The sequence below is a fragment of the Stegodyphus dumicola genome, chromosome 12 (assembly GCF_044657685.1).
Source record: "Stegodyphus dumicola isolate Sdum_Otavi_A_Nest chromosome 12, ASM4465768v1".
Taxonomy (NCBI): domain Eukaryota; kingdom Metazoa; phylum Arthropoda; class Arachnida; order Araneae; family Eresidae; genus Stegodyphus; species Stegodyphus dumicola.
The window spans coordinates 117,070,337-117,098,145 of NC_140779.1; the positions used below are offsets into that span (position 1 = coordinate 117,070,337).

A 27,809-nucleotide genomic window follows, 5' to 3' on the forward strand; every position below is an offset into this window, starting at 1 on the left:
TCTCGAAATATGTCTTTTGTGTGCTTGAACTGCCGAATATTAACTGTCGAACGTATCGTTGGCTTGCAAACATTATTTGTTAATTATTTTTTTAGCTTTTGTTGACAATGGTCTCAAACTGGAGGCCCGCGGCCCGTGAATGCGTTTCAATTATGTATTTGTTGCAAAGATTTAAAGATTTTAGTTGGTTGAAGTCCGAATTTACATTTCATTACTAATGTAAGCGAACATAAAAAGAGCACTGGAAAATCTATAAATGGAGCTAATTAATTTACAGGGTGATATATATCTTATTCAAGGATTTGAAGATAAGATTTCATTAACTTCAGGTTCGTACTTGCCAAAAAAAGTAAATAAGCTTAGTTCTATAGCGCTAAGAATAATCGCTTTGTTTGGAAGTACATTTATATGAGAACAGTCTTCTTTTACAGTTAAAATTAATAAGAAAACAAACGAACTAGATGAGGATATGAGCATCTGCAATCCATGATAAAGATAATATCTAGTAATTTCTCTCCAAAGCTACAAACTTCACCACAATCGAAACGCCATCAAGTTTCATGCTGTAATAATAACTACAGTAATAAATTAATAATACTTATGAGCATATGTGAGTATAAGAAAAATTAAATAAATAAGAAAAAAAGGTTTGATGTCATTATTTATTCTCAAGTTTTCTCTCACTCTAAAAGTTTTCTCTGAAAATGTAGAAAGTTTCCTTAATTTTTCGTGTTTAGTTTAAGTTCAAGTAATTTATTTAACGATTAATTAAACATGTTAGAATTATTTGAAATAAATGTGTCTAAAAGTTTAACATTTATCTGTTAAAATGCAGTTACAAAGTGCAACAAATAAAAATGTCTTGCAGATTACCAAATTTTAGTTTCAGACAGAAAAAAAATAATAAATTTTAACTTTTTTATATTATTAATATTGTCTGTATATGTTCTAATGAAATCTAATAACGGAAAATTCATATTTATTAAAATTATTATTTATTCATTCAATAAAAAATTTTAATTTTGTTAAAAAAAATTCTGGCCTTTCAGATATTTTCAGATTGTGCCTTTGGCCTGCATACAATATGAGTTATAGACCAATGCTTTAAGAAATAAAATACTTTTTAATACACAGAATTAGAAAACGAACTTGTCTTGTAGTAAAGAAAACTTGAAAAAGCAAACACTTTATAAAAAAAAAATCACTTAATTACTTAAAGAGAGGAAAATTCTTATTTGTTCTATTAAAAGAGGCCAGTCAATTTATTATTATTATTATTATGAGAGCTGGGATTGTTAATTACATTGTATCCTACAGTGCGTATTTCATTAAATTATATCGATTAAAAAATAATAATAAACTTACTAATCATTAAATTTATATTAATAATTAAAGAGAATAAAACTTTAAAACGATTTTAAGATTATTAATTATATGGAGTTAAGAAACATTTAAAAATACACCGTACCCCAAATCTCCGAAACGACTCAGGTTTCACCCCCAGAACTCCTTTCATTGGCCCTCGTCCAGTCTGTGGTTACAGTGGGATGCTATGAGTGTCAATGATACTCTGGACAGTATTTTCAGTACTTTTGTTCTTAACTTAAAGTGATATAATATTTTTTTCGGCTGCTGGATGTTCAGAAAGAATTTATGCATAAAAAAAAATAAGGATTTAAGCTTCTACGAGTCCTTCATTCTTATAACATAAAGTAATTTACATTTTTCTTTCCATTAGCATTGTTACTTCCCTTTATACTAAAATTTCCTAAATATAGCATTTTTTGCATTGGAATTATATGTCTGTAATTTACCCTGGAGATAGCATAATGCTGGAAGTAACGAATGTAACATTACTTTTTAACTTTTAATGGATGATATGCGTTAAAAAAGTATCTTACAGTGTAGCTGAAATAGGATTATTTGAAATATTATTTTAAAATGAAAATTTGAGTGATTTTTATTTACGTAATTAATACATTAATTAAAATTAATATTTTTATGGCCAAGTAAAATCAAATAATTTTTATGTCATAAGACTTAAGCGATGTCACGTAAGCCAAAGCAGCATACGTTGCTGATTTTGTCGTTAAATATTTAGATTATAAACTAAACTATAAGCAGTGCGTTTTGGCTCTTCATACTAAAGGAAATACGAGCTTCATTTATTAACCGTTTAAAAGAACTTTATGCTAACTTTATGCTTTTGGATGCTAAGTTTTCCCATCGAATGATGTTTTGTAATTATGCCAATAAAAGGAGAAATTTTTTCAAGAATGCGGAGCTTTAAATAACTAAAAATTCCCACACACTGTTACTAATAATAAAAATAAGTGATAAAAATGTTCTTGTTCTATCACAGGAAGGCTTTAAGTTTGTTAAAATTTTGAATGCTGTTCTTAATCAAATTTTATTTTGTTTAATTTTTATCATATTTAATTAATTAATTTTAAAGCTATTTACTAAGAGCTTATTTTATGTTCATTGCAAACTGCTAATGCCCCTAAAATTTAATTGTGGTAAGTTAAAAATGCATTTTAACAGTGTGACGAAATTTTTTTAGTTTCATCATAAAATGGTACTTTTATTAGCAATTTTAAACAATGAAAAACACATAGTGTTACATGTGAAGTCTGACTGGCCGGATAAAAACGAGCGGGGCTGGAAAATTTATCAACCGGGAGGTCGTGTAGCGAGTGTTGCTCGTAGTCACTGCATTTTCTTTTTATTTCCATGCTTATATGCGACATGGAAATAAAATACATAAATTAAAAGATTATACGTAAAATATACATAAAAAGATTAATACATAAAATCTGATACAATCTAGACCATACTTTTCATCGGAACATTACAGCTATGTTACCAAATCCTTTTTATCTGAAGTGTTTTTCAAATGTGTGTGACTTCATACTTCTCATTCTATCTGGGTCGAAATTTCTCAAGTTGAACGACTGTGATGATCTATAATGTCCAATTATTCTGCTTTAGTCAGTCATTATTAACAAACCTGGACTTCCTCTGCAACTTAAATTCGGTACCTCCTAGTCACTGAATGTGAACAATGCATTACCAAAGCTGATAAATGTGTTCTTATATCTAATTGAAAATTATTAGTTATTAGAGAAGGGTATTTCTAGCCTGAAACCAAAGTATGGGTTGGACTTCCATGTACGGTTTTGCTGTTTCTCCTCACTGCTAATGTAAAATAACTCGTCCTCTACGGTGTCTCTTGGGTAACATTCTCTGTGATAAGATAGTAAAATGATAGGTGGATTTGACCATAGTTACTCACAAGCCATAGCCAGCAAGTGCTCAGTCATTTACGAAAACTTGAATATTTGTCAACACAATGAATCTAGCAAAAGTAAACCAAAGTCAAATTTGGCATACTAATGTAATTTAAAAAAAATTAAATACAAAGATTTAGCAAAAATTACATACTTCAGGTTACTTGCAAAATTAACAGAATTTTTCATAACTTTTCTTTCAGGAACTCTAAGTCCGCCACATTCTCTAGAAGTGATTCATCAAACAATGGACTACGTATCTTTGAAATGGCAAGCACCTTTTCATGTGCCAGCCAGTTCTTCTCTCAGCTATATCGTTCTCTACCAACCAGCCAATGCTAGCCGAGAAATAGAAGATTCTCCTTTCCGCCAGGCTACTGTTAATAACTACATCACACTAGATAATCTCACTGTAAATACCCAATATGCCATCGCAGTCAGAGCCAGATCTAGACATGAAGAAAGTCCTTTGTCTGAAATTATCTTGGCTTGGACAGATCCTGCTATTCCAGCCTTTCTCAATCCTCCGGTAGTTGTACCTCCAGAGACAATAGTCGAAGGCGCTAATGTGACTCTTTTGTGCGTAGCAACGGGTATGCCCGTTCCTACAGTATCATTATTCCTAAACGGAGAGCTTATGGTTCAACAGCAGCAGAGTCATGTAGCTCTTGTTGTTCCCAATATTCAACATAATATAACAAAAGTAGAATGTTTTGCAGATAATGGACTTGGCCAAGGTGCTCAAAGCTCGACGTCACTGGAAGTGCATTGTGAGTACAACTTTATTAAAATTATAAAGCTTTATAAATTATACTTTATTTGTTTCCTTTTGTGAATAACGAAGTTCAGATGAATCGCAATCATAATTGACGATATGCCATATGTTTTGAATTCCTCAAATTTTAACCTTGCACATTAATTATCACGAATGTGTTAGATATTGTTTAAGTTCTTTTTATACATTTTTGATTTGCGATTTACGTTTGTGCAATTAGTAATTGTTTGCGTGCGAACAATTTGGAAAATCTCCAAAACTTTTGTAATAGATTTGTGTTTACTTTACGTTAGTAAATGCTAAAATACACTGGTATCTACATGCAATTTATATATTTATAATATTGTAGAGACATTAGATGAATTGGAAGCAGGAGATGAAAAATTAGCAACCGCCTTCGCCGGGAATTGAGCCACGGGCCTCTGAAATGCCGGCTCAGTGTGCTGACCACTACACCAAGAAGGCACACTAAGAAGGCGGGAGAAATACCTTATAACGTACCTAATTTCTTAAGTGTTTTTGATATTCTCAGTTTATGCAATTAATCTGTTTCTTATTACCTTAAGAAGTCCAAAATTGTTCAGCATATTTATTGGGAAAACCGCATATAAAGATATTCACCCTGTTCAAACTTAAAATATATTTACCAGAAGAGGTGAAGTTAAATAATATATATATTCTAATAGGGATTTAAAAAAAAAAAAACTCAAAAGGGCTATTAATCTCGAAACACGGTTTTGTGCTGTTTCATTTTTCATTCGAATCTGTTGCCGTTCGGAAAAACATAAGATGTTAATTCTTCATATTTAATCATTCTGTTATTAATGCATCTATAATAGATGCATTAATATAATTATAAACATCTATAATAGATGCATAGCTTAAATGTAATTTTTTTTATTAAGCAGATTAATTTAAATAAAAATGCATTTGATTCATGATATATTCAAATAAAAACATTAAATATTTTTAAAGAATTATATTACATACTTTATAAATTATTATAAACATCTATAATAGATGCATAGCTTAAATGTTTTTTTTTTTTTAAAGCAGATTTATTTAAATAAAAATGCATTTGATTCATGATATATTCAAATAAAAACATTAAACATTTTTAAAGAATTATATTACATACTTTATAAACATCTATAATAGATGCATAGCTTAATTTTTTTTTTTTTTTTTTTTTTTACTTTTTAAGCAGATTTATTTAAATAAAAATGCATTTGATTCATGATATATTCAAATAAAAACATTAAATATTTTTAAAGAATTATATTACATACTTTATAAATTATTATAAACATCTATAATAGATGCATAGCTTAAATGTAATTATTTTTTTACTTTTTAAGCAGATTTATTTAAATAAAAATGCATTTGATTCATGATATATTCAAATAAAAACAGTAAATATTTTTATACATACTTTTTTACTTTTTAAATATGCAGAAGATATATAACGTTCCCATGTTAGTCTGAAAGCATATTAATCTAATATCCTATAAAATGTTTTGCTGTTTCACCTAGGTCATCTCCATCAATAATCTCTACTGATAAACCATATCAAACTTTAAACGAGCCCTTCCAGGCGATAGTTAAAATCTGAACTCTTTCAAACTTTTTTTCATTTAAACAGAAAATTGTTTAAATGAATATTCATTATTTAATAGCAATTAAAATCAAATACTGTTCTTTTCACTTCCACAACGAGCCGTCTAAAATAACATTAACTCTGAAACATATATCATCATACTGCAAATACTAGTGCTTAATTACTACTGAACGGGATTTTTCACAGCCATTGCAACAGCAACGAGTACAAACTATAGAGGCAACAGCTTTTGCAATAATCTCATTTGTTTGTCAATGTAACAAATGCTAAATATCATTTCAAGATTAAAAAATGTATAATTATTTTTTAAAAACGTATTTTAATCATACGCCTTAATTTATTTAAGAAATAAAATCTAAGCTTTAAAATTTCATTTATTATTTATTATTAATGATACAGTGCACTTCCATTTCCACACGACTCCGATTTACAATCTACACGTTTAAAAGAATATTCCGCTAGTTACCTAAAATTTATGGCATTTTTATGCCGTTTCTATTCATAAATTTCGATTTTCCAAATTTCGATTTCCCACATGTAATCTGTACAGGAGCAGATGGGACTATCAGAAATTCGGGAAATTTTTCGATGTGCCGGTAGCTCTAGAACCGCCTCGTAACCTAATATAAATGGTTAAAAACTGGATAAACCATTTATCACAATTGCAGAGTTCAGGACTCCCCCCCCCCCAAAAAAAAGCATTCACTGTAAGAAAGAAGTTTAATGACGCTGCATCCCCCCTCAGGAAAAAAAAAAAAATCGAAATATAGTATAATGCTAAATGTATTAAATTCATCGTCTAAGCCTGTCGTTATTAGATCATCGCGAATTCATTTAACTGGATTTAATTCTTTACTCCATAGTCCAAAAGCGGTGAATTTTCATGTGCCGCACGATTTCGGAACGATGACACCATCTTTACGCATGTCGGTGACTTTTCACTGAACGAAAGACCTTCACGTGAGAATCCAGGCATCTTGATGAAAGCATGTTCTTCAAGTGCAATTTCATGTATATACTTCATGTGTAAACTGGACATCACAAGGATGTCGGCCCATCCTTGTGTCTTGATGGTTGATGACCAACTTGCAAAAGGTGCCGGCACCATCGGAAACTATTCGCTTGGATCTTCACAGAAAATCCGGGAATTTTGATGATTGTTTCATTCTGTATGGATAAACTGAACTACATAGGAGTACTGTCACCTTCATGTCTTAATGCGGGGTGCCCTTGCACCTTTGTGAACAATGGTTAACTTGCATTATGATGCTAGCACATTTGTGCACGTTGACCGCGCCGGCAGAGCAGCCCCATCTGCTTCTGATTCTCTTTTTTTTTTTCCCCCAGAAGTGAGAGCCATTACATGTGCATGCATATTTTTAGCATAAAGAAATGTTTAGCCAGAAATTTAAAAGTTATGCTATAGTGTAGTTTGAGTTTCGCTGATATTTGTTTGTATTTTGTAAGTTAACCCTCCAAGAGTTTTTACCTCTAGACATTGCCCTAAAATTCATATTTGCTTTCTTAAAACGGTTTTTAAAATTACATTAAATATTTTTTTTTAATAATACGAGGCAAAAAAGCTACATACACAAGCAGAAAATTCTACTCTTTCCACTTTTAAAAGAATTCTTTAAGAAATTTACGATTCATAAACCCAAATAGTGTATGCTTTATATAAAAGAAAGCGTTATAGTTTTTTATAACCAAAACCATTTACATATAAGAAAAAGTGGAGATTATAAATAATTTCATTGAGAATATTACTTGATTCATTAAATTGGAGAGCGTTTTACATTCATTTGCATATGCATAATGTTATTGTGATATGCCAATACTACTGAATCAATTAAAAGAAGTTCCTTTTGTTCTTATGAAATATCTTTTCAGTCAAGCCTCATGCTGAAGCATTAGATAAGCGAATTCCTGCAGAAGAAGGAAGCTCAGCAACAGTTAGATGTCTAGTTTCAGGGCATCCTGAGCCGCGAGTTCTCTGGTACAAAGACAGCAAATCGAGAGATCCTTTAACTAAAGGTCCTGAATATGATTTGGCCATGAAACCTTATAATCAAGTGAGAAGTTTGCATTATTTTATAAATGTTTAATGGTCTTCAAGCTATCTTTGAATGATAGATATAAGCCTCATTTAATGGTTAAAGTCTACTATAAATATACTATACATATATTTTATAGGCAAATAGTGTTTAATCGATCCGAAGTTACAGATGTTTCATTCCAGATATTTCAAGCGGAAGTGTTTTGATGCTTTCCTTCAACAATGTCAAAATGTTTTATAATGTCATGAAAAGTAATTTTCGTTGTAAAATACTAAGATATTCTTATAATAATGTTCAAAGATATGTGTTTGTAAAACTTACAAATACATATCTTTCTCAATTTTTGTTATTATATGTTTTGTGAGTTTTTCAAACTCATATCTTTAAACATTTTTACAAGAACATCCTTTACCAAGAAAATTCTTTCTTCATTGTAGATTATAAAATGTATCTTATTCTTTGCTGCATTGTATAAAACGTGGATCACGAATTAGTTATATTTCTCAAGATTCATACAAACTAACAAATAATAATATCTATGTATTATGTTTATTTGAATCTTATCCTGTGGACGATAAAGGATAGTAGAATAATAATATTGCATGCCATAAAAGCTAATCACATTAAATTCGTGATCAACCCTCTTACCTGGGTTGTTTATAGAAGATAGTCGATAGTTTGATGATAGTCAACAATTTTCTTACGAAAGAAGTAAAATCTTTAAAAGAGTCCTGCACGTAGGAGAGTATTGCTGAAACTACATGCAGACATCATGCTAAATATTTTAATTGAAATCATGAAACATTAATTTACCTTAAAACTTTGCATTTGTTACGATTCAAAGTGCCCTGCTCTAGAATGTACTTAATTTTATATCTATTATATATATTAAAATACAAGAAGCTATTATATATCTTAAAATGCAGGGAAAAGTTTATTATGATTCTCAGTGCCAAGTTCTAGAATGTAGTTAGCCTTCTTCTGCATTTGTTGCAGCAGTAATCCAAGCAGGAGCCACATTATGAAAACGAGAAAAATCGGCAGATACATTAAAAAAAAAAAACATTTAGTGGGGCTATTCAAGGAAATGCTTTAAAAAATAATAGAAATTGCTCATAAGTGTAAAACTATTAGTCGGTAAAAATTGTTCAGGTCTGCGGAGAGTTGATTACGGAGACTGACATTTTGCTTACTCTGAAATTTCCCATTAACGTGCTTTTCTTCCATTTGTGCTAATTATGGATTATATATATATTGTATTGTATATTAGTGTATACAAGCAATATGTAATTTCTTCTGAATTCAATTCAGTATTAATTAAGCAAATAAAAATAATTTTTTACTGGAAGCTACTTGCCAAATTTTATTCTCAATTACTGTTGAACATAAAATCATTCTTTTTATATTTTTTAGAAATTATATACATATCTTGCAACACTCACGATACCTCAAGTGACAACTGTTCACGAAGGACAATATTTCTGTTACGCTGAAAACCAATATGGATATGACCGAGTATTTGTAAACTTGGATGTTTTACCAAAACTTTACAGTAATGCCTCTGGTAAGTGATAAATTTCAATTCAGTTCTGCCATGCAAAATTTTCTAAATACTCATATTAAACCAAGTTTTTATAAATTAAAAATGAGAATTATCCGATCAAATGATATTTGAAAGATCAGGGGAAAGGATATGCTTTCAGCGCCCCGCTGAATTCAAAACATAGGCGATTTAGGAAGTTACGTATCTCCTGAACGAAGTCTTAATTTCACGTCTAGGCGAATGAGGGACACCATGTTGTAATTGGGAACCTGTACTATCCTACATGATATATCTTATGACAAGAGCTCAAATCTTTGATGTCAATATGAACGGTGTTGCATCATAGAATGATGAACTGTCTGAGACACTTCCTAAGAACATTTTCACGCGTGACAGATATCGTCAAAGATCTCTCAATCATCCGAATATTGTCCAAGGCTAACTCAATGCACGTAATGAGTTGCTGTACTGTTGACAGGTTTGTCACTGACTTCTTATAGCTGCATATGACGAAATGATTGAAGTTCAAGCTGTAGAATTGGCGATTTGTAGTCAAAGAATAAGCCAATGAGTGTTCCTTCCTTCGGCCAGCTGAAATCGTCTCGGAATTTTAAAATGTATATGTTCTGAAGGAATCATTACACTGGTAGCATTAAAATGGCATTTCGATTCCTCTTACCTCCCGAATACACCCCGTAAATTTGTTGCATTTCTTCTGAGAGATCCTGTAGATAAAATTTCCTAGAAAGATATAACTCCTGATTTAACCTCGTTTAATATGGAAAAGTATACTTGGTGGCACAATCATTTACGAACTACCTTTAGGTTTTGATATCCCTATATACTAGTGGCCATTAAAAATGTTACTCCAAACAAACCTCACAACCTGCACAATAAACCTTAAATTTCCATGAAAATTAGAATATGCTGGCATGCGCACGTTAAAAGAAAAAGTATAAAAGCACACCCCGAAACAGTGCATAAAAGTAATTTTGAACCATAGGCACTTCGTAATTTTTAATTATTGGCATTGTGCATAAAAGTAAACTGAAACCCCGAGTTTTCATTTGGGAGTCACATTTACTAATTGTTTTTAGTTCGAGGCTGTGTTGTATATCGTGTAAAAAAAAGGATACTCAGCCGCTGCAAATAACAGCCCATTGAGACCTCAAGTTATAATACTGCGCAGTCGCTGCTCGCGTTGACCGAGATCTAATTAAATGAGAGTTTGCAATCAATGAGTCTAAAAAAACTAAACTAAAGCTCTCGGTGAGCCATGGCCTGCAGTGCCCTTATGAGTCTAGTGGGCGATAAAAAGCCATATGCTGGATCTCAATGGCCCCCGTTCAACAACGTCCGAGAGGACAGACATCTTTTTCGCATTGCTGTTACGTATTGTGCTGCTACATTATATACCCTGACTTAGCTATTCCGATGTGCTGTACAGCACAAATAATCCCATATATGGTACGAGGACGCTTGTATCGACTCGGATTCTCAGCAAGCTGACTTGTGCTTCATCTTCCCTTGACGCTACAGGACAGGAATCAGCGCTTAAAATTGCGCTTTCTGCGAAGCACATGGACGCATAAATGGTGTGACGTTGCCTTTTCGGGCAAATCCAAGTTTTGCTTAGAACAACATGATGGTCGTATCCGCACAGCGAGGCATTGTAAGGAACAGGTATCAGACGTTTGTAATCTTCATCATCATACCAGCCTAATATCTGAATTCTGGTATGAGTGTCATTGCGTGCAGGTTGTGCTTACCTCTAGTCCGCTTATCTGATAGGCCGGGCGTTCTCCGGATTTTTCACAAACTGAAATCGTCTGGTCAACGATTGCAAAATGACTGGCCCGACAATGCCCACTAGCTAGTATGACAAAAAATGAGTAGAATTGAAGCACTATGGACTGCATTCACCCAAAATCCCTTTCAAAGACTTTCCGAGGCCCTGCTCAGTCGTATAACTGCTATTGTCACCACAGGTAGCTGCTTGGGATACCTGATTTCTGCCTGTTATTTATCTCAAATTTATTTGAAAATTTAATCATTTCATCATTGAATCATTGTAAAATAAATATGATTCTCGAACTGCTTTCCTCTGTGGTGTAGCAATCCTAATTTTAATAACCAATGGTGTATAAAAAGAAATAATTATGCATTGGAAAATATACATAGGAAGGAAATATAATGGTCGAGGACTGAAATACGAATTAAAAGAAAAGATTAGACCTAACATTTCGATCAGCTTGTGCTTAAAGATGTTAAATTGAACCACGCTAAACTGCAAGGATTGTACCCATCTCCCTCGCATGTGCTTAGTACGCCCACTTAGATAGTCGAAGATCCATGATTCGAGTCTCGGTGAGAGTGCCAAATGAGTTTTCAAGCTTCCTGTACCGAAAAGGTTAACACTCTGTAAAGTGGCCCCGAACTAAAATGTGGCACCCGATAATTCATCACTTGGATTTAGTCCCCTTATAAAGCAGAGAAAGTGTAAGAAATGATCGCATGCCCTTATGTTAGCCCATAAGCGGTTTTTAACCAGGGGGAAATTTCATAGATTCAAGGAGAATATGGTCAACCTATTATGTCAGTTTAGTTTTCAGTGTAGTGTTATATTAATTTAGTTGCCCTGTTGCCAATGTGTCAATTTAGTTTTAATTTACGAATATAAAGAAAGCTACTTTTATTCAAGTTCTGGTATTTACCAACTTTTTCTACTTTGTTGTTTAATTAATAAAGCACATATAATCTAAATAAATATATAGGTATTTTAACCCTTTCAGGGGCGGTGGTTTCGCCTTGAAACCGCATTTTCAACATTTTTTTTTTAATTTAGAAAATATGGTTTCATTTTCTCAAAACCGCTGCTAAAATTAAATTACTTCTTAAAGCTGATAACAGATGGCAGCACTAAACCTTTTTGGGCATCCATTAATTGATACGAATCGTTCAAAAATAGCTTGTTTTTGTCATTATTCATTTTGGGCTATTTTAAGAACAAAAAACCCAACAATTTTTAATTTTTCCACAATATATTTTATAAGCAGGCATCAATGATTAATGAAATGTCCTTAGTTCACAAAAAAAAAGTAATGGAACCCTTTTAATTTTGAATGTTTTCAGCGCGGTTTCATTATGAAACCACCGCCCCTCTGAGACATCGAAAAAAGGATCAGATGACGCAGACGCAAGATTTTTTACAGCTGTGTTTATTGCTTTCGGATCACTACTGTAAGCAGTTGCATCATATCATCGTTTGAGTGTCTTCAAAGATGAGGATTTATGGAGCTTTTGAGAGAGGGAAAACATTTCTTATTTTTTACAGAGACACAGAGCACACTGAAGAACACTCACAGTAGCGTTTTTATTCTGCTTCTCTTAGCTGTAGCTTTCCTCATTCTTCTAGTAAAATATTTGTATACATCTAATTTTATTTTATTTCCAGATATAATTGTCTTAGTTTTTAACATAATTTTTAAAAATATTTCATAGTTTTATGTAAGTAATTTAGTGCATTATTAGTTACTTTTTGTCTCATATTTTTGTTTCCTGTTTTAAATTTTTTATTTATTTAAAAATGCGTGTTTATGCAAATATTACTTACTTCATTGGTTATTCAGTAATTTACTAGTATAATCTGCAATGTGGGTTACGTTCAAATACTTTCCAGCAAAGTAAAGGTAAATAAGCAAATGCTTAGTGTTAAATGCTCTAGACGGGCGCTGGTTTCAAGGCGAAACCGGTCCCCTTTCCATAAAGGGGGACGAAAAAAATTTTTTTACACTCATTTATGTTGTCTATAGGACCATTTCATGTCATTATGCTTACTTTTTCAGAACTTTTAAAAAACTGAGTTGTAAAACTTGAGTTGTAAAATAGCCATTGAACTTAATATAATATATAGATTAACATATAGGATTTAATTACATTACAGCCTGCTGTCAAGAAAAAGGTGTCAGTGATGAATGTCAAGAAGCCTGTAACATCGACATCGATATTCAGACAGCTCTCAATAAACCTAATTGCTTCAAAGATCTTGATAAACTCATGTATTGCGCTGCAGGTCAGTATCTTTCTTCAACAGTTTTTAAAGTACCAACATACGCTGAACTCATTAAAAAAAAAAAAAAAATTCCATATAGCACACATACAAACTGTTCAGAAAAGAAGCATACATGTTTTATTTCTTTATACAGCATTAACACTAAACACGTAAACTCCTAGTTGCAAAGTTTCTCAATATAGAGTTTTATCAAGACTTTCAACTCTACAGTAAACGTAAAATGCAAATGCCACTCTATAAATACTTCTCATACAGAAAATCCAATCAATAAAGTACTCATTATATTTTTAAATGAATACAAAGCATTCCATAAAAAATATCGTTTTTGACCTAAATATGGAACATACAATCTGCAAACTAATCTATTCCCTTTTTTGTAGTTACTCTTAAAATTTAGGGAAATTTTACAGAATATTTAATTTTAGTCGAAAATACGATATATTGATAAGTAATCTAAGCCAAACTTTTTTTTTTTTTCGGTAAAATCTTTGTCATTTTTGTAAGCAAATGTGTAAAACATTTTGCATTTTATTTCTTAAAGCACAATGAGCATTTTACGAACTGAAATTTTTGTTCTATTGAGCTCGTCACGGCATCAAAATTATTCTCCTAAAACTATCTTATTTTGAGAAACTTTGTAACTGCGACCATATGTTTAGTATCAATATTTAAGGAAGCAAATATGTAACCACGTTTTTCAAACACCGTGAATCTAAAATAAACAAGTTTTTTTTTTACCAAATTCGAACATTTTCTTTTCAGTCGATGCAAATAATATTTTCAGTCGATGTAATAATAGTTAATCCACATCCATAATGTTTCTTTTGCCGAATGTAGTGGCACTTGATGCATTACGCTGGCAGTTCAGATGCTTGAATTCAGTAGTTGTGAGAACTGATGGAATTATTCAAATAAAAATTATCCTCATCTCCCCATAATATTTTACAAGGCTAATAATTGTTGATTTCCATTCGAGCAAGAAACTTTAACGTTACCTGTCATTCTTAGTTCTTGCACACGAATGATCTCATAGGATTCGAAATGCTGCATTTTCCATACTATTTTTCGCAACAGTAGCATAAGGCATGTTGATTTGGGGAGCTACTGCACGAGCGTATGGACCACTGCACTGGCAACTTCTGTTAGTACATCGTCTGCCGGCCTCTACCAGCTCTAATTCTTAGCGATCCAGTTCCTTTGAATTTTCTAATCCTACCTGTCACTGCTACAACAATTATTAGACTTTCTAAATTAACCTTCTAACTAAAACCTTCTAAATCGCCTTTAAACAGACAAGTTATTTTAACAATTTCGTCTAAAAGTAGGCTCTGGATATAGCATTTGGTCCTACATAATTATCTTACATATAGTCCGAAATATTAATAAAAATTATTTCTGTCTTTTTTCATATGATCATGCAAGGAACAATATTTAATTGCTCTAAAATAACATTTTGCTAGTTGCTACATTGCCAAGTCCTAGATTAATTCTTATTAAAACTAAAAAGCACCAATTTCAGAACTCAGTTTCTAATCGTTTTCGCGGCCAAGAATGAAGAAAATTCTAAAATTTCACTTTTGCATTTCATTCAACTGCCCAACTGCAACATCCATTAAATATCATGCATAAATGCACGATATACACCAGGTAGAGTTAAATTCATTTCTTTTATTTTTTATACAGATGGCAGTGATCATCGAAAATGCTGCAGAGATAATGGAATTCAAAGAAGCTGTCTAAGATGGTGCCAGGGTCGGCCTATCATCAATACTCATTTATGTATATTACATGCGTCTAAAATCGTCAGCTGTTTTGAAGAAGGAAAAGGTAAGAATATTTTAAATTGAGCAACCTGTTGTTATGTTCGAAAATAACCCAGAGCTCTATAATCTTTTATTTATTTATTTAAGCAATACTGCCTGGACCTCCGCAGAACATACAGTACCATAAGATTGGACACAATATCCTAGAAATTACATGGGATACACCACAGAAGAATCCAAAAGTCGTACAATGGTATAAGGTTTTCTGGAGACCTGTCGGATCGAAATTAATGTTCAGGGTAAGGATTTCAACACATTTTATAATAAAACATATTCGGGCTTTCAAGATAGCTTTTATTTTGCATGGCGCACTGTGGTTTTTGGAGGCTGGTGTTAAATGCGGAGATAAAGAGCAAAGTATTATAATACGCCATTCATTATAGTAATTTGATTTACATTCATTGATCTTATACAGCATGCTATGAATTTGGCTTATCAGTGATCCACTGCAAAATGTTTTCGATCTGTCCTTCCAAGACAAAATGCCAAAAGAATGGAATTATAGAAATTCCATACATTCCACCATTGAATAAAATTATCATATATTTCATCTTACCTAAATTTGAACTAGTTTTCTCGAATATGTAAAGTTCTGATGCCAAAATACCGAGCAATTATCGAGGTCCCTGTATACGACAGTAAGAAATAAAATTGAGGTGAAGAGGATATGAGTGAAACCTGTCAAAAATCTTCCATGTCTTATAACATTGTGGCCAGAGATTATGTTGGATTTACTTTAAATAATACATTTTTATTGTACATAATAATAAGAAAGCTGAGAAAGTATCATTTGAAAATTTTCTATTCATATATTGATTTTTATCCGTATTAAAAAATTTATTGTCCTAAAAATATATCTTCGTTACCGATTGTCCATCTCTGTTAGCGGCGGGGGTAAAGCGAGTTTATATTATCAGCCACGATGATAGTCTTGAGAACGACAAATAATCGAGATTGAGTTGTATGTACTTCATACGGTTATAATAACAAGAAAAAATGCATTTATTATTGGACACGGTGTTATAAAAGGAAGCTTTCTTAACCTCTTTACAAATCATCTAATTATAAACAATAAAGTTTTATCTGAAAATAAAAAATTTCGCCTTAGCAAAACATTAAGCCATGCTGATCGGCACATTAGTCAGCGATGCTGATTATCATCTCGTTGAGCCAAGGTTCGAATCCCGAAGAAGGCTTGAGTGTTTGGTCTTTGTCGCATGGCAGCACTTAAAACAGTGAAGCAGTCAATGTCCTTTCGAGAGATTTGGTGGTTGGGTAAAAGCAGTGGAAGATTTTTGGATTCCTACCCCGGGGATTCTCCTTTCAAAAGCGGGACGATGCCAGTTCCCGTGCCAGTGATAGACGCAACACCGCACTCCATGCCAGGATGAAATTTGTAGACGTAATCTGATGTTAGTGACAGACAAGTGAGATAAGCCACAACAAGAGTGGCATTAAAATTTATCGGCATTAAAAGTTACATTGTACTCATTTTAATCACCTAAAAAATAAACCAAGAAATTCTTCCGATGAACTGGATTAAACGCAAATATACATATTTTCTTCTCATAAAATATTTTTTGGAGTAATAAATTCATTTAAACTCCTACAGAAAGTTACAGGCGCAAGCGTTAATACCGCAAAACAAGTATATCACTACCAAAAAAGAAGCTACATTACACAACTCAAAATTATTATACGAGAAATATTATATCCAAAGAAAATAAAGACTGCAAAAGACAGTCACATCAAAATAGAGGCGTATCATAAAAACTTGCTTGATTTAATTTTCTGACATATCTAAAAGACATGCTAAATATCCCCATGGTCCAACTTTTCTACGATACCTATGACAGCAGTTATTCTCTCAGATTACTGAAATAGATACGATGACACGTATCAAAGATGAGTAAGTAACCGAAAAAAGAGTGAAATTAGCATTAGAGACCACATGGTTCTAAATGATTTTAGTCTTTTGTAAGGTGGTCATTTAGAACACAACTACCGTTGGAAATCGTTGGTTCTCAGAAATATAGATTTAGATGTAGTCGTTTAAGAAGGAGGGCTGCCATGAAAGCTTTCATTAAAAATGAAATGGAAGCATCCAAAGTTGATGAAATGTGAAAAATTTTAATATTAATATTAGAGAACTTATTTATTAACTTAAGCATCGGCAACCTTTCTGGCTGCCAGTCAAAATCAACCAAAATATGCGTATTAAGAAGCTTCGGGTCAGTGTTATTTTCATTTTAAAACGGTCTTTTTTGGTGAATAATAAGGTGAATTTTATTGAAAAAATAATTAACAGGCTATAAACATAAAATTTAAAATTAAGTCTAACTATTATAAAAACAAACATAACTGAATGAATATTATTCTCTTCTATGTCAATGACTCCCTGATGCTGAACTTGTGACATCAGTTTAGTGTAGTTTGGTTTATAGTCAGTCATCTTAAGACGAATACAAGCATCTGAATTTTCAGTAGTTAAGTCGCTCCTGTTCTTACTTTAAATAAATTTCATGCATGAAAATATTTGCTCGCATTTATGTGTTGAACCGAATGCGAATGCCAATTTTTTCGAATAACAGATTACGGATTTAGTACTGCTAAATTTATCGATTTCTGTGTGGTACAGAAAATTATGATTAAAAATTTAGATAACAAAGTTATTGCTGACTATGAATATAATTTACTTCTCTCTGTTCATCGTGAAATAACGTAATTTTCTTGCAGAATCACACTAAACAACGATCCATCTCTTTGCACGATTTGGAACCTGGTACCACATATGAAGTAGTAGTGAAGGCAGGAAATCATTATGGCATCAGCTTGCATTCCGAACCTCTCACTTTTACGATCACAGGTATAAATAATTATGTAGTCTTATTCTAAATAATTGCGGTTCATGTAGTTAAAATATAAAATATACAATATTATATTATTTTTATCAAACTTTAAATAATAAATCAATTAGAAATGCATCACACTGATAATATTGAGTTATAACTATTTACATTAGTTACGCAATCTACGTATATTAGAATATTATAATAATAAAGACAATTATTTTTATAATTAATTAAATGACTTAAATGCTAAGAATAAGTAACATGAAAAATAAAATTTTTAAAACTATGCATTAAGTAGAACAAAAAATATAAATATTTATTTTTTGTAGATGCTGAAGGCAATGTGATACCAGAGTCAGCAAGTTGTAAGTACTCAGCTTCTAATTTTTAGGCAAATTAACGCTTTTTTATATGGTTTAAAAAACAGTTAACAACAAAGGAAACAATCTCTAATATTTTTAAATCATTTTTTAATCTAATACCAGATTTTCTCTTATTTGTAAAATTCTCATTCAAGTTTAAAAAATATTTCAAAAGAAAAGTCATTTTAACAGTATTTCCTATCGTTGGAATTACTTTCCATTTTGAATAGTTGAGTTTTTAATATTTTTTTTTCAAATGTATTACATAATATGCAGGCTATTTCAAAAAGTTTGTACAACTAAATTTCTCAGAACAATTTTAGTTACGAGATAACATTAGTAAAAACAGAAGAAATTTAAATTGTTTTTACAGTGAAAAATTTTATAATAGTGCAAACAGTATCCCAAAAAAACAAAAATTATAATATTTAAACCACTTTTTCCAATGAAAATAAGTTGCCAAAAGTGTCTAGTTTAGAGACCATATTGAAGTAAATTACATTAAATAAAATATTCAACTTTTAATATTTCCACAAATCTTATTTTTAAACCGATAGTTATATATTCATATTTCATTAATACAGTACAAAGTCTTTAATCCGGACCTCAAAGCTACGAACTTTCTGCGCATGCGTAGCGTTACGTAGAGACTGTTCACTATTTTAGAACAAATTTTCAGTATTATTATTTTAAACAAAACCTCCGGTTTTCTTGTTTCCCCCTCCCCCCAAAATCTGGAAAACATATAAAAATTTGTGACATGAGAATCTATGCAGATTGCAGACATTAAAAATATCTGTTGATCTGAAGAGCCTCTCAAGAAGTTACCAGAAAAGAAACACTAGATATTTATATTCTCAGTCTGTAAGACACATCATGCACAGTACCTCTAGAATGAAATATTCCATTACCAGAATTAAATCCATTTTTTAATGTTCTGGCACCTTATGGATAAAATCACATTAAAATGGTAATTTAGCAGATTTGTAACCAGGCAAGCACTCTGAGTTCACGATTTTTTCATGACTTCCCCCATCTGTATTATAGTCAGTTTGCCTTAGAAAATCTTTCATAAGATATATTTGCCTTTACAATTCCTCTCATGCAGCCAATAATGCATAACTTATTAATAAACTATTATAATAATTATCCATCAGATGGATCTTTACTTGTATTGTTAATTTGGCTTGATTTCCAAAGCATTTCTATCATATTTAGATTTGTCTGTAGCCAAATTATTTCGAAAAAGAATTCTACAATGTATTTTGCATTCAGCCATATATCTAGGGAGAAGGCAATGAATATCCTACTGTATGACTTTTTTTAGGTTTAAAATCTTTATCACTTAAATCACAATTAACAAGTGGAATTTAAAAATATTGAGACTGTTTTCTGAGTTGGGGTAATTTCTTTTAAGGTCACATATATGTTCTGAAAAAGTTGTTAAAGTATGTCCCCTTTTGATATTCATGTACTGCTCCCCCCAAGCAGAAACAGTTTGCAATATACATATATAATACCTTACTTAGTATTTAGAAATGTTAATTGGGTGACACTAGCAAAATTTTTTGCAACAAATTTGCTTTATAAACTTGTTAAGTGGTACACAAAGGTTAGATTAGGTTCTATACTGCAGTATAAACAAAGCACCTAAAATATTAATTACATTAATGGTGTAAATGTTCTCATAAATTATCACTAGATGTATTACAATAATTAGATCTATTAGGATATATATATATTTTATGGTGAAACACCGAATACTGGAGAATGTCGACTTTCACCGGTGAATGTCAACATTCACATAGTCTCTTGGTGTATGTCCGAAATATTTTCCAAATACTCTTATTTCTGACTTACACCGGTCAATGTCGACATACACCATATACTAATGGTGAATGTTGAACATATAACAATATCATATTTTCTTCTCCGTAATTCAGTCGCGAATAAATGCACTTGAGACTTTAAATAAGAACATGAGAACCTAAAACACACAATACATTCAAAATGAGAAAGGAAAATAATAGAAGTTAAAAACTTACTTAATTATACAGTACGTTCTAAATGAGAAAATAAAATAACAGTAATAAAAACTTACTAAAATATGTGATTCAAATCTTATTTATTGCAACAACTTAAACTATTATGGCACTTTATGACCTCTCTTTTCGACTTTCACCAGAGCATATCTGTGTGATTGTCGACATACATTGGTGAGGGTCCGAATATACAAGAATGTAGTGAAATATCCGGTCTTTCACCAAAGTATTTGGTGAATGTTGATATTCTCCGGTGAAAGTCGACATTCTCCAATTTCGGTCTTTCATGGTAAAATATATATTATTGAAAAAATAATGATAAATTATAAAAGTATGTATCTTACTTTTAAACTACTAATCAGCTTATAATGCAATATGCAGCTTTAATTGAAAGGATAAAGAACTTATGCTGCAGGACATAGCAACATTTCAAAGACTGGGCAATTTGCCACCGATAGTACAAAGAGGGAAAAAAAATGATATGCCATTGTGGATAGCAACACCCCTTAAAACTGGGAATTTTCAGGATGTCTGGTAGCAAACAAGACAACTGAGAAGACTATAAATCTTTGCTACACTGGTGTGTTGCAAGCTGTGTTTCTTTGACCTACTGAATGCAGCTGATTCTACTACAAATAGTTTTCTTGAAAACAAATGCAATTTAAAATAGATAATGCACTGAAAATATTCTTTTTACAAGTTAAGGATTTGCATTAGTAAGGCCCTCGATATAATGACACATGAAAAAGTCCCAATTGGTTTTCCATTCCATGCAAAATAACCATTTAAAAAAGTCCTTTTCTCTTTAGGGTCAATGTAACGTTGGGTCAACCAAATAACATACAAAACGTTTTCAAAGTGCATGCTATTTGCAGTCATCACGAAAATAAGCAAAATACAGTTCTGTTTATGTAAGCTTTAACTATAGTGATGATATTTACAGATTATATAATGGATACTGGGACAGCAGGAAAGACAAATATATTAGCAACCTGCTGACTTATCATAATACCTTGATTCTTACTCAAATATGCAATGAATGCATATAATAGCAAATTAAACAAATGTGTGTATATATATATATATATATATATATATATATAATTACAAAACAATTCTTTTGAAAACCAATATAAACATGCCAAGTATTTTCGTGCATTAAGCTTGTCTTTTACATATATATATGATGATTCATTCTGTATTTAATGAATTAAACTTTTAAGGTTACGTACAATCTCATTAGCTTCATATTACATGCAGAAAACATAATTTTTTTTATGCAAAACCTTAGTAAGTTGACAGTTTATTTTGAAATATTGCAATTTCACTACAATTCAGGATTTCCCATCCTAACTGTTCTTATTCTTTCCAATGAAGTATGTATAGGTGAAGAATAAAGGAAATTCATTGTTTCAAATTGCTGCATTATCCTTCAGTCTAATCAAAAGCATATTGTTTTGAAGATCTCTGGAGTTTCCAATCTCAATTTACTCCCATAAAATTGAATTTACTTCTACTGATAAAAAAAAAAAAAAAAAAAAACTGAAGGCTTTCAGTTTTGTTAACATTTTTTGTGTTACTTTTATTTATTTAATATTATGTTCTTTGCACTTAAGCCATAAAATTCAATTCAACAGCAATATCACATAAAAAGAAACCTCGTGCATAAAACATCCGTGCTTTGAAGATGCCTGCAATGTTAATGGAACACTTTGAAATCGTTGAGTGTGATAGTTAAATATTCATTCGTTAAAATAATTCATTAAGATTTTGCAAAAAATATGAAATACAGTCAAAAGTCGTTAATTCGGACACCCATAATCCGGAATGATCTATAATCCGGACCTCAAAGCTAAAAACTTTCTGCGCATGCGCCGCATTGGCACATGCGCACAGGCATTTTACGCGTGCGCGTAAGACCTTGACTACTGCGCATATGCGTGTGCGCAAGTGCAGAATACGTTTTCGCCTGCGCGTTTAATGTATAACGGACGGTGTAAGCTAAAATTATCTAATTATCTATTTCAGTTAATGTTAATGATTGCGTTGTTCTTTAATCTTCGAATTGGATCCCGCTTATTATTTTTTGCAGACTGTAAGAGCAATTTTATAAAAGTAAACTTGAACTTTTGATTATGTCAAATAGAATTTCCGATGCTGGAACTTCCAAAGGATCTACAAAACGAAAGTATGTTTCGATGTCCAACAAACAAAAAGTGGAATTGCTGCAAAAAATGGATAAAGACATGAAGAATGTGACAGAGAGGTTAGCGAAAACAAAAAAATTTCGATTGACAAGTTAGTCGGTATTCTCGGCACAGCAATTAACGGGACTTGAACAGCGAAACTTTGTAACTGAACAAGAAATTATGTCTGTTTATAGAATTAAAGAGAAAGTATTATCACATGAAACGAAGCAACTTACATTGAAGGAAATGTTTAATAAAGTAAACAAATAAATATTAAGCGGGTTTTTTTTTTTTTTTTTTTTTTTTTTTTTTTTTGTAAATTTTGATACCCTTTAGATCATAATTGTTCTTTATTTCATAAATTATGGTTTCATATTTTTAATTTTAGAATTTCTGCATGCCATCTTACAAGATTTAAACTGATGATCTATAATCCAGAAAAATCGATAATCCGGAATCACCGAAGTCCCGACGAGTCTGGATTAACGACTTTTGACTGTAGATAATAAAACAAATTCCAAATTTATATTTCCAGATGCCAATACTTGAGTGGAAGACTATGTCATTCATAATTTGGTGGTAACAATTTGAAAAGTGATTCAGACTTTTATAGTGAACTAACACAAAATGCCAAAATGAAATTAAAAGCCCTTCTGAGCAAATTATCCCTTTAGGCTAATTAAGAAAAAAAGTTTAATTTTTTTCTTCCAAGGGCTTTAATTCGGGCCAAGATTGCCTAGACAAAATTTAAATGAACTGTACTTGAAATTTATATTCCAAGAAAAAAAAATATAATAAAAAAATCTGAAAGCTTTCAGATTTTTCATTACGCCCAAAGGGACTTTTTTTTTTAACCTTCTGTGCATTCCTTTATTTATTAAATGTTCTTTGCACTTAAACAATTCAACAGCAATATCGTAAAATAATTTTAAAACGAGCATTTTTTTAGAATTTCTGATTCAGAGTCTTGCACGCTGGAGATAAAAAAATTTTTTTTTTTTTTTTTTTTTTTTTTTCCCCTATTGCTCGCTTTGAAATCATCGAGTTTGTTAATTAAAAATTCGTTGATGTGTTACAAAATATGAAATCAATAATGAAACAAATTTCAAATTCCAAATCAGGGCTTTCCAAATACACGTATTCGGAAGAAGATTACATTATTCAAAATTTGATGGCTCTAGTACTATTGTTTCCTTGCTACGTGAGAAACATACATACATTTATGCTTTATTCTTCATTATTTAATTTCTTTAACTATAACACATGGTGATACAATTTTGTGGCAACAATTTGAAAGGCGAACCGACATTAGTTTTCAGCGCAAAATGCCAAAACGAAATTAATAGTCCTTCAGGACTTCATAGCTTTTAGTCTAAAAAATAACAGAAATGCCCGGCTTTTTCCATTCTCCTAGAACAATTCATTGACATACAGTACAAGAGCATCAAGAATTATTTAATTAGGTTTATAAATAATCATATGCCACCTTGATCGGTATAGTGGTTAACACTGCTGGCTGTTGTATGGATGGGCTGAGTTCTATGGATGTTTATAAGTGCAGGTGTGGCATGGGGTCACTTAAAATACAGAATGAGCCACAGTGGTTTGGTGACAGGGAAAGTGGGATGGGAGACCCTCGGACTTCTTCCTTAGTGTGTTCTCCATAAAACTTGGGATGGAACATCCCCATTCCTACAGGTGTAATATCAGTCAGTCCTTGTGATGCCCCATGAGTAATGTCTGTTAGACATAAATAGGTTAATGAAATGCCTAAAGACCAATGAGTAATGGCCATTGCTGATGAATACAGTAAATAACAAGCATCAGGCTACTTGAAATAACAATATATAACCCGTTAATCACAAAATGCAAATTACTTGTTTGATTATTTAAAATTTAAAAGTGTTTCAATTTTTTTCCTTAATATCAAATTACAAATATTGAATATCATCGAATTCTAACATGCAGCTCCTACTGATACAAAGTTCATGCAAACTTTATATTATCATACTGTGGCACAAAAAATGTGAATACTTTTCTTCCAAAACAGCAAAAAAAAAAAACAATCTTCTATCCTTTAAAGAAAATTACATTTAACTAGAGCAGTGCCTTTACATTAACATAAATTAATAAGATGTTCTTTTGGAAGTTTTAGAATGCACTTATTTATTCTAAAAATGTGCTGACACCCTATATCAAATTACATCCAATACACAGATCTCCCAATATGGCAATTTCCATCCATTTTTGAATAATATTTTTTACTTTGTAATAATTCCCTCATATTACAGAACTGATTGTATTTTTTGTTTCAGATTCTACTAATCCTGTAGCAAAAACTGCTGCAGCTGTTATTGGTTCAGCACTATTCCTGGTTCTTGTTGGAGGATTAGGTATATTCTTTTATCAAAGACAGCGTCTTATGAAACCTCCTCCTGGTATTTCTCCAGGTGTTTCTTTTGAAAATCCTACTTACATGAAGGACAGTGTTCCACAGGTATAATTTTAACAATATTACTAAAAAACAATTTCTTATATAAAGCTTATTAATGCAGCTATAATCACAATGTATTGTGCATACAATAAATTTTTTCACTATTTCACAGCAAAACAACAGCACTTCAGGAAGACCAACAGAACAAGTAAATGGTGACACCAAAAGAGAAACTGAAACATGATGCCAATGGCTATTGAATTCTTGTAAAACTCATAAACATCTAAGATTTTCAGCTCATGATATATGTCACTTTAGACATGAATAATGAAGACCCAGAATCCTGGTAGTTGCTAATATCAAGAATTTAAAAGTGATGAAATTGAGGTGATTTTCTGCCTATTTATCAAAAGAAAATCATTTTCTGATTTCACATACTTCAGTATAACATGTCTGCATATTTAAAGTTATCCCTGGTGATACAGTAGCTGATGTCTTTGTACTGTTCTGTAAAACTGTGAATGTAATATTTTTATATACATATTTTCTGTAAAATTTGTAATTATGCAGCTTAACTTACACAATTCTCTTATAAATAGTTTAAATTCTACAGTATTTTCAATTCATAAATCAGTGGACATTATAACCATTTATCTAAACACTTAATTTAATTATTATTTATTTCATAAAAGTTCACTCATGCAGTTTTCCAAAATAGCTGGAATTAAGAAAATAAAATACATTTCCTAAGACTAGTTTAATGCGAGACATTAATTCTTGCTTTTTTGCCATCACTCGTATTTTCATCTTACTAATATCAAAGATGTAAATATTTTTTAAATGAAGATGATTTGTGGACTTGCAATATATGTTTTAGTATAATGTGTATACATATCCCATAGTTCTTTGACAGATATCAAATGTGCTAAAATTCTGAAACAAGGCATGCATTTTTACCCTGTAAATATAATATACTATTAAGACAATTAATATATGATTAATATGCAACTTATTATTGCTTCATTCAGTCAAATATTTCCATACATCAAGAAAATCTCAAAATAAAATATCTACTTATCTTAAAACATGAAATCTACCTTTTTGAAAACATGAACCCTTAAACTAACATTTATTTTTGACAAAAAAATAAATAAATAATAAAAAATCTAAGACATTTAAGCATTTTAAAAATTTGAAGAATATGATAGATAGTAAATTTATCCTTCCATTTCACTTAGAATAAGAATTTTCCTCATATTCTAATAGTTATGAGATAAATACAGTAATAAATTTTTAATTTGGTATTTGTGTAAAACTCCATACAGTGAGCCTAAGCTTTTTACAATATTATTCCTAAATAAGAAAATTTTCAATACTGAAATTTACTTAAAATATGAATTGGGGAAACACTGACATCAAATTTTTGGAAATTCATAAAAATCCCGCAGATGTGTACATTATATATGTATATATATAGAGAGAAAGCAGTTTTAAAGCTGGGTATTAGGCAGATAAACTTTAAACAAGAGAAATAAAGTGAAAAGAGAACAATTTTGATTTCATATTTTATTCATTAAAGAAAATAATTTCTATTTATTTGATTAATACTTTCTGTACAAACAAACTGCAGATTTTGTCATATGTAAATTAACAGTTTTATTATCCACAAACCAGGAAATTACAATGAATGCAGTACATAAAAAAGAATTTAGGGATGCACTAAAAATTCTAAAAGGCATTCTGAATAATTTGTTTAGCACATCTAAGCAAATATACTAATTAACTAAGTTAAATATATCATATGCAATTTAAATGTCATCAGTTTATCATTTAAATTAAGGACAATAACTGCTACAGAAAACTTCCCAGTATAGGTAATTCCTAATAAAATGGAACTAAAGAGCTACACAAAATTAAATGAACATACAATGAATGAATATACAATTCATAAATAATTTTCTAAATAAATTACAAAATGTTATTTTCCACTTATGTTATGCTTTACTTAAAGCCCACACTTTAAAATTAAATTTAGTTCTTCTCAGTAACTTAACTGAAATTATGGAGCCAAACATCCCAATATTAAAATTATGTCATAACACATTACAAATAAAATCCTACTCGACCAAAAAAAATTAGACATTAACTTCTAAAGAGTTTTTAAAAAATTAATATTTCAATTAAATACTTACAAGCATTCAAAAGAAGACTAAAGGACTATTTAACACCATCCCTTCCCCGTCCAAAAAACTGGTGACAAAACATGCTTAAATATAACAAAGTTGCCTTTTCTCCAACACAGATGCTTCTAGTCACTCAAAAACACATAATAATAATTCAGATAAAATGTAGTGGAATTTTTATTATAATCAAAAATTGTTTACATATTTTTATCATATACTGTACTCATACATTTATCTAAGAATACTACTGACTGGTTAAACATTTAAGTAAGGCTCTGTGTAATATATCTCTATATATCAAAGTCGAAGTGTAAATGCATCCAATTGTAAATAAAAATTATATTTCAGAATAATGTGTACTTTGATGTCTCTTTCCCTGATTAATGATATAGGCACTGGAAAATTACAGTAAAATAAAATATGTAACTATGTATTTGTAGCAGAGCAACTATTTTTTTAAATCTGCATAAATGAAATGAATTTTTTATATTCTGGGGAAAATTTAACATTCCATTCAAACATTTATCAGTAATAAAATACACTATACTCTTCCATACCACCTTAAAAAT

At 31.0% G+C, this 27,809-nt stretch overlaps 1 protein-coding gene across 1 annotated transcript in view; it reads left to right on the forward strand.

Annotated features, from left to right (window-relative positions):
* Window positions 1–27,593, forward strand: part of LOC118185349 (Ig-like and fibronectin type-III domain-containing protein 1) — a 144,026-nt gene extending 116,433 nt beyond the window's left edge. The window contains exons 18-27 of the mRNA XM_085806864.1: window positions 3,494–4,060; window positions 7,574–7,755; window positions 9,154–9,304; window positions 13,227–13,355; window positions 15,039–15,182; window positions 15,266–15,417; window positions 17,915–18,044; window positions 18,360–18,395; window positions 24,939–25,120; window positions 25,230–27,593. Coding sequence (XP_085662990.1) covers window positions 3,494–4,060; window positions 7,574–7,755; window positions 9,154–9,304; window positions 13,227–13,355; window positions 15,039–15,182; window positions 15,266–15,417; window positions 17,915–18,044; window positions 18,360–18,395; window positions 24,939–25,120; window positions 25,230–25,301 — 1,745 coding nt within the window. The 3' untranslated portion in view covers window positions 25,302–27,593. The remainder of the gene's footprint in view (window positions 1–3,493; window positions 4,061–7,573; window positions 7,756–9,153; window positions 9,305–13,226; window positions 13,356–15,038; window positions 15,183–15,265; window positions 15,418–17,914; window positions 18,045–18,359; window positions 18,396–24,938; window positions 25,121–25,229) is intronic.
* Window positions 27,594–27,809: the final 216 nt, after the last annotated feature.